Source organism: Agelaius phoeniceus, chromosome 3, assembly GCF_051311805.1.
Source record: "Agelaius phoeniceus isolate bAgePho1 chromosome 3, bAgePho1.hap1, whole genome shotgun sequence".
NCBI classification, from domain to species: Eukaryota; Metazoa; Chordata; class Aves; order Passeriformes; family Icteridae; genus Agelaius; species Agelaius phoeniceus.
The window spans coordinates 5,804,195-5,817,485 of record NC_135267.1 but is presented as its reverse complement, the minus strand read 5'-3'; the positions used below and the strand labels follow the sequence as shown (position 1 = coordinate 5,817,485).

Here is a 13,291-nt window from a genome sequence, read left to right as displayed (position 1 = left end):
ATCTGTATTGGAAGAGTGTTTATCCATGTCTTTTTCCTTTTTCCTTGGTCAGGAAGAATAACTTAGCTATTTTCCCAGTGAGGTCCAGCAGCCACAGTATCCCTAGACACGTACAGATGATTTACACACAAAGAGGGATACTGAAGAAATTATTTTCCAGTATTTAGGCACTCTAATATTTGTTCTTCTAAATAAATGAAACATTTCTCTCTCACCACTAACAAGGCTGAATCTGTCACAAATTATCTTCAGGTATTGCCAGCTTTAAGCTAAAAGGGCTGACAACACAAACTTCCAGAAAGAAGATGCTTTATCCAAGGTTTGGAGCTGGACTATTTTCCTCACTGGACCTTTTGGGAAAACCCAGTTTGGCCTGAATTACTGTCTCAGTTTTTGTTTGCTGATAATTGTGAATATCCATACCCTGGGTACACACACACCCAGTCACAGCATCTGTGGAGAGCACAGAATGTCTGTCCTGTTAAATCATGAAAACAAGATCTGGATCTTTCAGCCCTACATCACAGTGGAAACTCTGTACACAGGAGGTCCTACATTTGGGTCTGATGTATTTCCCAGCAGAATCAACTGCCATGTAATTCCCATTTTTTTCCTGAGGTCATTCCCATTTTTTTTCCTGATTGCCTTGTTTCTGACACAGCCTTTCCAGGTGATGGGGAACAGCCACTTCCAACATCTCCTTTCAAATGCCTTTGTGTGTCCATCCAGCTGCTGCATAGGGCAATAGAAATACATACAACTTGAATTGTTCCTCTTTAGGAAATTCCCTTATGTCTCCTTATTTGATTTATCCCAATCCTGGTGGCTATTAATGCAAAGGAGTGAGGGTGTTTGACAAATATTGTTGTATACCTTTATCTACTAAATAGCTTCACAAATTTGTCATTTAAATAGCTGTTGGATTTTTTTTAATGAAGCTTTCCATCTAAATAGGGTGTTGGTGACATATCACAAACTTTATGTAAATAAATGTGAGCAGTTATGGCAGAGTTTTGAGCTTCTGAAATGATAAAAGTAAGAAATAAAGGGGTTCCTTGGGCATTATCTGACTTAAAGAATGAGAAAGAATGTTCATTTAATAATCTTCCTACAGAATGCCCTCAAGCATCATTAGGAGTGGCATTCAGCTGACCAGACACACTCTGCATTTCTGTGTCTGATCTAACCTGCAGTGTTTTCCTTTTAAATCATGGACTCATGGGATCATTGAAGTTGGAAAAGACCTCTAAGACTGTGAAGTCCTACCCTTAACCCAGCACTGGCAGGTTCACCACTGGACCAGCACCACCAACTATACTCCCTCAGCACCATATCTGCAAGTGTTTTCTATTTATTTTCCAGAAGAAATAGAAACTTCCAAGAGCAATTGCTTTCATGGTAAAGGAAGTTCCCTTAAATACATGGCTAAAGAGGCCAGGTGAAAGAAAGTGCCCTTTTTGGTCATGTTTGTTGGCTGACACAGTTTAAATTAGGGCCAGGATGTCTCCTAGAAGAGGCTGATATTATTTAACACTCTGAGCTCAGTTCACTGAAGTCTGAGCTACAAGGATTCCTCAGTCAATGTGGATTTACAAAGCATGACTTGGGTGCACATTAATCTTCAGTTTTCTTCCTTGGTGTGTGCTCTTCTTGTAGCCACAGTTGTGGAAACCAGGGAGGTGGAATAAGGTGCATATTGCCTCCACACTGGAACGAAATATTTCTTAGATCTCCTGAACTTTGAGCTAAATTTTCTTGAGAACATTGACATTTATCCCATTTCTGCAGTGTTCTGGAAGAAACATTTTTTTCATTAAACATTAACTTCAATTCTTCGAGTCAGCAACCCTTGTCTCTCCTCAAGTTGAAAGCTCATCCATGAAAATGCAGTTTGTCCATGCAGTCCTTAAATAGCCTCCTTCACATTAAAGACAGAAGCAATATTCAGTGGATTTTCAGACTCCTTAGATAGCAACAATAAGAATCACAGACTGGGTCAGGTTGGAAGGGACCACAGAGTGGCTCCTCTGGTCCCTGCTCCCTGTTCAAGCAGGGTCATCCCAGAGCACAGGGCACAGGATTGTGAACAGAACAGACAGTTCTGGAATATCCCCAGAGAGGGAGACTCCAGAGCCTCTCTGGGCTCTATTCAATGCTTGGTCACTGCACAGGGAAGGAGTTCTGCCTCCTGTTCCTGTGGAACTTTCTGTGCATCAGTTTCTGCCCATTGCCCCTTTGTCTTGACTGGATCCATATCACCCCCACCAGTCTCTCAGCTGATTTCTTGTAAATGTGGGTTGATATTGCAGTGTCTCTTTCTAAAATAAATGTGGGTTTTTTTTTCCATTTGAAATCTCACAGACTTTTTTCTCTAAGACCTTACTTGATTACTAGACCATATTTTTAATCTTTCCAGAACATAAAGAACATCAATAGAAGGTAATACTAGAAGGAATGATATTTTTTTCTTTCCTCTAAATAAAATAGGCCAGATAATTACATCCAGTTAGAAAAAAAGGATATTTTTTTCTTTCCCCTAAATAGAATAGGCCAAATAATTACATCCAGTTAGGCTGTGTTCAGCTAAAGCATGACTTGTTGAAGAGGAGCATGTTTCACTTAAAAACTTCACTCTTTCATTTCTGCTTTTATTGCATGAGTGTTGCAAAACAGGGGTTAGATGCTGAAACAGAAACTTTTGGTGGAGGTGTATCCCAAAGCAAGAAAGCTGTTTACTGGAGATAACAGGGTTCTGCTCCCTTCTACAAGGGCCAGCCTCTCTGAACTGCTCTTGTGATAAAAAGGAACCTCAGCTAAGATGGATGCTTTGCAGAACACCCAGGAGCTCTACCTATTATTTTATGAAAGCAAGAAGAAATAATAAGATGTCTGTGTTTCAGTCTCAGATGGTGTCAGTGGTGAATCATGTATTTTTATTGACTTTTTTTATGTTAATGAGTTTCTCTCGCTCCCCATCAGTCCTCTGTGCTTACTTGTAAGAGGACATTTGATGTGGCTGTTGCTGCCCATGTGAAATCACTCAGAGTCTGGTTCTAAAGGCAAGCAGGTATTAAGGTTCTGAAAAAGCACAAGGAGGTGACTTCAGACATGGCAGGCAATCATCTCAGTTGTCTTTCCTTACAGAAGGAATGTCTGCCTCTAGGTTTGAAAATCCACTCCACAGCTGTGAGTACACCTGGATTTGTGTTCACTCTTTGCATCACATCAGAAGAGCACTAGGAAAGGACACTTGTAAAGGAAGGTTGTCACCCTTGAGCCAGAAATGACACAAATTCATTCGAAGGCTGGTTTGCAGGAGAAGATTGTTTAACACAAAAAATCCTCTCTTTTAGAGATTCAACACATTCTACTTGATTGGCTAACAAAAACATCTTTCTCACAAACAGTCCTTGAGAAGAGTAGAAAAACAGAGTAGGAAAACACCACCTGCAGGTTGTTTATACTAACAAGATATCATCGTTTTTCTACAACTCCATAAAAGGTCTCATAAGTCCTCTGTGAGAAAATGAAGCCTGCTTTCTCTTTTTCTGAGCTGCTGCATCCACAGAAGGTGAAGAGAATTGCATTGAGTCTTGGATATTAGGAAGAAATTCTTCCTTCTGAGGATGGTGAGGCCCTGCCACAGGTTGCCCAGAGAAGTTGTGGCTGCCACATCCCTGGAAGTGTCCAAGGCCAGGCTGGACAGGGCTTGGAGCGACCTGGGGATAGTGGAAGGTGTCCCTGCCCATGGGAAGGCATTGGAAATGGATGTTATTTGAGGTCCCTCCCAATCCACACCATTCTGTGATTCTATGATTCCATAAGTCTTTTGTTCCTCAGGGACCTTTCATGATGCATTCCTTACTTAAATCAGCAGGCACAAACACAGGTCAATCTGAGCAATCCCAGAAAACCTCCTGCTCAGTGTGGCTCTTCCATCATTTGTACAACCACCAGCCTCTGGAGGCTGAGCTGGGATGTTCTCAGTGGTACAGCATCAGGGTGTGGTTAAGTGGTAGCATGAAATAGTTGATCCACAAAAAAATCTGTCAAGCCAGAAAGAGACAGTAAATACAAAATTTCTATGACTCAATGAGTGCTGTAAACTCTGAGCCACAGCACAAGTTAAACCCCAACATAAACTGTGCCTTTTGTCCATGTGTTTACACTGACCCACCAATTCTAATAATTTTGACCTTGGCACCAGTTGCAAATGTGGGTAGAACAATTAGTACATAACAAATTCCTATAAGAAACTCCCATATTGTTTGTTTTTCCTGTGTACAACTAACATCTCCTCCAGCTGGCTGAGGAGGTTAGGCAAATGGGAACTTCTTTGTTTGCAGCTTAAATGCTGACCTGATGGAAGACATGATTTGTCACCTTAATAATTAATTTACATGCCTGTTTTTTAATTGCCAGGAAGTAGGTGCTAAATCACTGAATATCCCAAAGTAGTCCTCTGCTATTGAGCTGACAAGGTGAATTTATTATTTCCTCACAACGGGCCAAGGACAAATTCAATGAACAACTACAACTTAACTTACTATCTAAAATACAACACCCCTTCCGGGACAAGCCAACACAGGAGGTACTACAATGAATTGGGAGCAAATAAATATGAGTATGGAGGGAAAAATTACCTCAGTGGAAAAATCCAGTCTCTGAAATGTTCATACCAAGCTGTGAGAGGCACAGGTTTTTGTGCTATAGCTCATTGGATGCTACATTCTCCTTAGAAAACTCTCATTTACCTCTAAAACATGCAGAGAGTGTTAAATAACTCATATAAAGCTGGATAAAAATCTTTATACTGGTTTGCACAACTGATCTGACTAGATCTGCAATGACTCTAGTGCAAGGCTACTGGAATAACCTGAGATCCAAAGATTTAGGCTTGGTTTATGACACATTATGGTTAATATTATGTCAAAATGGTCTGGATTGGTTTTCTGTTTCCAATGAACCCATCCTTATATTTATTGATTACAGAAAAGATGGTCCAAGGCTTATCCAGGAGGCTTGTCAAAAAGCAAGACTAGAGACAGATTGAGCCAAAATGGTGCTCCTGGGCCATGGGCAGGTGGTGGGAGAGGCTTCAAGGAGGCTAAAACCTCCTCAGTGCTCGTTATTAAATACTAGACTTGGACGATTGTTGATATTTCTGGCTTTTTTTACCTGTCCAGCAAATTTCCACATCTTTGGGTGGTTTCTCCCTTATCACAAGGTTTGTCTCCCTGCCTTCACACTCTGCATCTCATTTTCATTTCACCTTTCCCCTCCAGGTTCTTTACAAATTTCTTTTCCTTTGCCATTTTTCTCCTTTCCCATTTATAAACTGAGTTCCTCATGAACACTGAGCCGCTGTTATCTGTGGAAGAAGCATGATTACTGCTTCCAACACCTAATTTATTATGACTGACATTTTCTACCTCTTCAATCACCCAGCATTTGTCTCTTCAGCAGCATGGAATTTTTAGGTCATTGAGGACTTTTCCTGTAATTGTAGGTAGGTTACCACATAGTACCTTCAAGAAATATTTTGCTTTCTATTTGTAAAATTTTTATGTCCTTCTTCATTCAAGTGGAAGGCTGCTGTTGACCTTTCCAGTTTCAATGCTTAGAAATTGACTTCACTAAATTTGACTTCACTACAATTCTTAATGAATTATATATACACACACACACACATATATGTATATATATATATATTGTTTTTGTGTAGAAAATAAAGAAAAAAAATGCAAGATGTTGAGAAATATCTCCTGCCATAAGAAATAGTGGCACCTGCACAGGAGCCACTCCTAGAAAGAAACCATCAACTTAAAGAGTCTCTTTTAGGAGGTATTTTCTGGTGTGTTGTTGGGTGAGAGTGGAAAATCACCTCCATCATCTGACTGGAGTTGCACAGCCATATTTACAGAAGAGGTGAATACATTCTTGGGTTGAATTTACAGAAATTCTGTAATTTCTGTGCTTCAGAAACAGTAGTGCTCAGAAAATGTCCCTGACTTCTCAGTGTGTCAGTCCTTTGCAAAAATCACAAGGGTTACAGTTCAATTTTTACCAAAATAAGCCTCTTATGACCCTTCAGCAATCACTTTGTGGGAAACTTATCATATGTGCTTGCATAAAGAATGCTGTCACTAAATAAAAAATAACACATTTAATATAAGATAACACTTCCTTTTTTATCTTTAGTGTAGTTTTCTGGAATTTGTTTACATTGGAAAAAGACGTTTTAAAGAAGGTAGGTGAATGGTTTTGAATTCCCTAAAAAACCCTGATGGCTTAAAGTCAGTGCTTGAAATAAAAAATCTTCTGGTTCATTCAACAAAATAAATAAAAGCCATAATTGGACTTTAGTGTGGCACACAGGGCTGTTGTCTTTCAGCACTTCATGGAGCAGTGGGAAAAGAGAAGAAAATAGAGGAGCGTTAATGATCAAATGAAAAATATAATTTGATTTCAAATGGTCATTTCTGTGGAGAAAAACCCAAGCATCTGATGATAATGATTTTTAAAAGTAATTTCCAGTTACGTGTGTCGATCTTGGGCTCTCCATCAGTGACTGAATGAATATTTAACATGGCCCTTTTCCATGCCAGCTTGCTACCTCAAATTTTCCTAAAATTTGCCTTTCTTCCAGCGTTGTCATTGATGCTGGTGCCAGAGTATCTGTCAGTCCTGGGCAGCAGTCTGGGGCTGGCATTTCACAGAGCCCAGGGCAGAGGGCTGAGCCCAGTGACCAGCCCATGAACCTCAGACGTCACCGGTGGGTCAGGAGGGAGTGTCACATCCTCACTTCTATCTCCCACTGCCCCCTGTCCCCTTTGCCTTGTGGTTAAACTGAGATATAATTATGCTGGAGGTGTGGCTATCAAATGTGATATTATAATTTACAGGGCCTAGTGCTTTGTGGGCTCTTTCTCAACGTTCACTAATTAATCTTCCTTGCCCTGGCTGCGTGGGTTTATCTCTGCCTTGCAGTCGGTGAGGCTGAAGCTCACAGGTCAAATATCTTGCTTAGAGTTAAAAGTCTTGCTCACAGCCAAGAGTGGAGACAGGAGCTGTCAAGAAAGTTCTTAATCACAGAGCTCATCTCCTGTTTTTCACAGTTTAGCCATGGCCTTTACATTTAGAGGAATCCCATTTTTGGCAGCTTGGCCTGGATTGACGGGAGCAGCCCAGGGGTGGGGAACATCCTCTCCTGTCCCTGCTCTGATGGACCTTGTTTGCTTGGCCTTGCTCAAACATCTTGCCATGAATTTATTTTATGGGAATAAATTGGATATTCTGACAATACAGGTTTCTGATGTCATGTGCCTTCTTTTTAGTATGAGGTTTTGAGGGAGTAGCCTCAAGTTGTGCCAGGGAAGGTTTAGATAGGGTATTAGGGATAATTTCTTCATGGGAGGGGCTGTCAAACATTGGAATGGGCTGTCCTGGGAAGTGGTGAAGTCACCGGCCCAGGAGGTGTTTAAAAGGCATATGGAAGTGGCACTGGAGGTCATGGTTTAATTGTGAAGGTCTTTTCCGACCTTAATGATTCTGTAATTTCATGTTAACCTGTTGGTAAGATTTGTCAAGAATAAGAGTGAGGCTAGTTTTGGGGAAGATTTGTTCTAAAATAGCAATAGATGGGGAAAAACAGGGAAGATACTGGCCCATGGCACTCAGCAAGACATTGGGATACTGAGAGTGATGACCTTCCCTTTAGCCCAGAGGCCAAATTTGGCCATGGAGCTGCTGCAGTTGGTGCACTTTAAATATCAAAAATATTCTTTCTTCAGAAACTGTCAGACTGCTAAGTTACTTCATAACCTTTGTTCAAAATTGTGTTTAAGGCCCTTGTCATGTCAGCTAACAGCTGAAGAGCTCTTACACCCCTCTCCACAGATAAGGCCTAGACTTGTTCTCTAGTACTTGCTCTTATCATCTCTCAGCACATGTGCTTCTTGTGAACCAGAATAGAAATTGTAAGAAATTCCTGCTGATATTTGCTTCTTGCTTGGACTAACACCTAAAAGGTAGCACAATTCAGCACAAACCAAAAAGCACATCCTAGTGTCAAAAATGAAGCCACTGTCAAGACATCAGTGTGAAAAATAACTTTGTGACAGTACAGGCAAGTAACAGAGAGAAAAGTCATTTGACATGCTGGATCCCAGCAAATGTCATATTGCTTTTACCCCATCTGAGTGTGATGAACCCATATTCAGCAGCATCTCAGCTTTCACAGGGACACGAAGTGAAGTATCCCAAGCACTTCTTGATGCCAGCTTTGAGAAACAGGAGCACCCAGGCAGCATTTCCAGCATTTCATCTCACCTCCTATTTGTTCTGTTCCACATTAGTAGGGAAGCAGAACCTTTTGAAATCTCCTTCAAAAGCACAAAGGTTGTGCCTGGATACCCTGCAGTAACCCAGAAGGGTGCCTGGTGCTCCAGGGTGGCACCTCAGGTTGTAGGAGATCCTTTCCAGCTCCTGCTGCTGCTGTGCTCAAACGTCACAGCTGGATATCCAGAGCATGCAACTTGGCTCTCCAGGGAGGGAACTCTATCAGAAATCTCTAATAATAAACTAATTCCTTGTTAAATATTCATTGGCCCAGATAAAAGGGGAGGAAAGAGGAAAAACTTGGAAAATAACCCAGAAGACACCTGAGAGCTTTGCCAAAATTATGCATCCCCCCATAAGAGAATTGGGGTTTTACAGGTTGGTGTTTTCTGAGGAAAACACAGTTTTTAAAGGAAAATTTCAGCTTGAATTACTCCCTAAAAATCATATAATCAAGGTTTGGGTTGGAAGGGAGTTTAAAGATCATCTTGTTCCACCCCCTGCTATGGGCAGGGACACCTTCCACAATCCCAGGGTGCTCCAAGCCCCGTCCAACCTGGCCTTGGACACTGCCAGGGATGGAGCAGCCACAGCTTCTCTGGGCAACCTGTGCCAGGGCCTCCCCACCCTCAAAGCAAAGAATTTCTTCCTTATATCCAATTTAACCCTGCCCTCTCTCAGTTTGAAGCCATTTGCCCTTCTCCTACTGCTCCATGCCATTGTAAAAAGTCTCTCTCCAGCTTCTTTGGAGCCTCGCACAGTGGCAGTGGTCATGAGGGCAAAACTGAGCTACAGAAAGGTACAAAATCAAGGCTACCAGAATTAATTTATGTCCTGGAAACCATAAATTTCCCTAATTCGACATTCTCAATTGTTTTAATATGGTGGTAATTTGACCAGCAGAAACAGGATGAAACAATAGAGGGGAGGAAACCACTGCTAAACTGTTTCTATATGTTTTGATTATTTATTGAGCCAATATTAGCTAAGAAACTTTGTGCAAGTGAGACTAGGCCCAGAACTTCAAAATATCGAATGAAAGGGGATATCCTTTATACAGGTAGAAAAATATAAAAAGCAATGCAGGTTCACGTCTGGGTAGGGCTCACCCTCTTGTGTCTTTATCTAGAATTGCAGTCTTGTGGAGAAAATTATTTTTACTGGTCTGAAATAAGAAGGGAAATTGGTGAGTTCTGCCCTGCTCAAGGCTGGTTTATGTGGCTCAAGGGCTATGGAAAACCAGAATCCTTTCAGGAGCAGCTGGAGCTCTGGTGGGACACCCAGTGTGGTGCAAGGTCAGTGGGAAAGAGCCACAGCAATAAATTTATCATTCATTTATCACCACAGGCAGATGTAGCAGAATTTTTGTGATTAAGTCAGAGGAAAAGTTGCAGATACAACGTGTGCCTATTATTTTGCCTGTACAAAAAATTGTCTCCCTTTGTGCTTTATACTTCTTTTCTTTTCTCATCCACACTCACATGAAGTATAAAAGAACCTCAAAATATCCATAAGGAATTTTCCAAATTAAAAAAACCCCACCCCTTTATTTATAAATAACTTTAATTAAAAGCTCAGTTTGTGAACTGGTGGTAGATCATGTATTTATTTAGCAGGAAGACATTCCATTAACAATGAAAAAAAAGTTAACAGAAGAAAACTTAGTGGCATCTAACAAATTATGCAAAAAAACCTGAAGTGTTTTAAAAGTGGGTTTCCTATTAAAAAGAAATAAATCAGTGGCAGATCCACTTCAAAGAAAGACACAAAGTAACACATTAGTAACTTAAAACATGATTTCTACAAAACCTAAAATAACATGAGAGGTTATTTTGAGCTACTATCTAATTTAAGACTGAAGTAATGGTCAGATTTCAGATAAAATTATTACCTACTGGTCAACCTGAGCAGATGCACTGAGAGTGAATACACTTTACAGTGGGCTCTACTCTTTCCTTATAATCTCTCAGCAGCTCTAATGACACCCAGCAGGACTTTAGATGATTTGAGTGGTGCATTTGCAGCTTGCAGGACACTTCTTCTTCACCAGTGAGTGGCTACAGCCAAACAACATTTTCAGATTTTTGCAGTTTCCAAGGAGGTCTTGATACTTGCAAGGGTTGGCTGAAATAGAACAGAGAGAAGCAAACACATGAAATATTTTGTGAAAACTGAGCTCTGGTTTGATGATTCTGCATTTTCCAGAAATTCCAGCTGTTCATGTCTCTATAAACTTTGTACTTTGGCTCTGCTATTAAAATGGCTTGAAGATTATAGAATGTGGGTTTTTTTAAGGAGAATGGAGTGACTTACTGCAAAGTCCTTTGTCACAGTGGCCAGGACAGTCAGCACATTTTGGTCCACTTCTGTAAGGCGTAGCTATTTGCATTGGGTTATTTCCTCTGAAATTTGAAAGAATTACAAGACAAAACAAGATCAACACAAAGCTCTGAGCCATTAACAGGAGTTTGTTATTCATTGCAGTGAAAAGCATACAGAAGGTTTTGGATAAAAATATTTTCATAGGCAGTCATGTTTTAGTTTCAGATATTTATAGAATAACAAAAAAATTGATTTTAAGTAAGAGGGACAATAAGGTTTAGAGAAACAAATGAATTGATTGATTGTATATGTATAACATTATCTGTTAAAAATAAGTATGTGCTTCCTAGCTCTGCTTCTTTAATGGATTTCAGCTGATTGAGGTAATCATAAAATCACAGAATCACAGACTGCTTTGGGTTGGAGGGGACCCTAGAGATCACCTAGCTCCAACATCCTGCCATGGGCAGGGACACCTCCCACCAGACCAGGTTGCTCCAAACCTCAGCAAAACCCTTCTGAAATGCAGTTCTTTACCTCTGGGAATATTCATTTGCTGTTGGTTTCCACTTTACATCTGATTTTCTCCTTTGTGTTCAAAATTACAGCATGATTTGTGCCTGATGCCTGATTCTGACAGAGATAAACCCTTGTTCATCTGCTAAAAATTCCCTAATATCTCTTTCAATGCGAAATAAAACAAACATTGATATTCAGCATGCTGCTAAACCCACGATTTACACTGGTATTTTCAAAAGTATCAATGTTTAAAGTAGATTGCATTCATTTTATCTTATAGCCAAGGATGTTTTGGAAACACTTCCAGAATCACCACAGCTGAGTAAGAAGGCAGTACGTACGCAGGGCAGTATTGGCAAACATAAAAGTACTTGTAGGGGCCCATGGGGCAGTAGGAAACTCCACATCCCACCTTGTAACTGTTGTACCAGATAAGCTGCAGATCAAAAAACAAGCACATTATTTCAGAGTGAATTCTTGTAAAAAAAAAAAAACCCAAAACCTCACAAAGTAACAGAACCAGAAAATAATTTTTCTCTTTCATTTTTTTTCTAGTCAGCTTTTAAATTTAAAGTTTAGCTGTCATAAAGAATACATAGAAAAATGAGTTTCCTCCAATTTCCAAATGTTTTTCAGCACAGTTTCTGGCAGGACACTGAAGCTGAAATTCAAATATTTTCATCATAGGTATTATGCTTTGACATTTCTTAATCACATATTTCTATCTCTGTATAAAAAATATTTATTTCTAAATTAAAGGTTTTTCTACAGACTGTTTCCTTTCTGGACAGCTCTTCCAAAATACTGGTTCCATTGCCTCCTAATTAGATGAAAAAGACTTTTAGCTTATAATTCATTTTTGGATCAGAGTATGAATTATAGATAATAGTATGATGACATTGATAATTTTTTCCTGATTATAAATAACTCCCAGCTGGCTTAAGTGTACTCCTGTGATTCTGGTGTATCCCTGCAGTTTGTTTCAAGTCTCCATACCTGAGTGTAGCTCTCAACATTGACATTTTTTGAGATTGCTCCATATCCATACTTGAAATTGGAGGACTGACTGAACCACACTTGAATTGCATCAGCCCATGTCCTTGGGTAGGATGACAGTAACACATTCTCACCACAGGTGACACCTGGAGTAGAGGTAAATCCATTTTATTAGGAGAGAAGCAAAGTATAGGGCAGGAGATGGGACAGAGAGGCTGTAGCTCTATGCTTAAAAAAATGCCTATGATGCCATTCACTTTGCCCTGTGATTTTAAGGACTTGCAAAAAGTTATCTTTCAGAGTGTTCATCTGACAAAAATGATGTTTTTGTGTTTAATAATCACAGAATCATAGAATGATTTGGGTTGGAAGGGACCTAAAGATCATCTTGTTTCAACTCCCCTGACATATACAGGGACACCTTCCATCTAATAATCCTAAAAAGCTCTTCTACAACAGATTAAAGTAATGCTTATTTCTATTTCACATTCACAGGGGTCATCTGCAAACTGCTATTAACCCATCAGCTGAGGCTCCATGCTTGTCAGTACCATTAATAACTCTCTTGTCTCTTGGACTGACTTTCATCCCACACTGATTTGCCCATTTCTGAGCATTTTTGGCAGTTTTCTCACTCCACACCTGAAAGACACAAAGGAAGAAGTATTCAGGTCACAGATAGGTTAGTGCAGCCCATGAGATGGAAAAAAAAAAACCCAATAAAAATAGGGAATGGCTTGGGTGTTGAGCACTGAATGCTCCCACAGCCCTCAAAAGAAAGGAGTTGTGCTGATTTACTCTCCTGGGGCACATTTCTTCAACTCCTAAAGGTTTCAGAGCAGGTTATCCTGCACAGTTCTGTCACACAGTCCTGATCTCCAGATGGTGCTGATTAAGAGGGTTTTTATAACATAATACTGCTTTCCTTCAGCTTTGTGTCCGAATGGACACTGCAGGGTGCACTGGACTAAGTGGTATAAATCTGATTTTCAGCCCAGGTGCAGCTGAGTTGTGGTGATGAACATCAGCTGGGCTTTGAACCTGGGGAATGTTTCAGGCCTTTCTATGCAGGATGAACCACAGAGCACTGACCAGCTCATCTGCTCGTGGGACA

The 13,291-nt window shown here is 40.3% G+C and overlaps 1 protein-coding gene across 1 annotated transcript in view; it reads right to left on the bottom strand.

Moving 5' to 3' along the window:
- Window positions 1-10,336: 10,336 nt before the first annotated feature.
- The window catches only part of LOC129118634 (cysteine-rich venom protein kaouthin-2), a 35,394-nt gene continuing 32,439 nt past the window's right edge, over window positions 10,337-13,291 (bottom strand). The window contains exon 8 of the mRNA XM_054630092.2: window positions 10,337-10,464. Coding sequence (XP_054486067.2) covers window positions 10,337-10,464 — 128 coding nt within the window. The remainder of the gene's footprint in view (window positions 10,465-13,291) is intronic.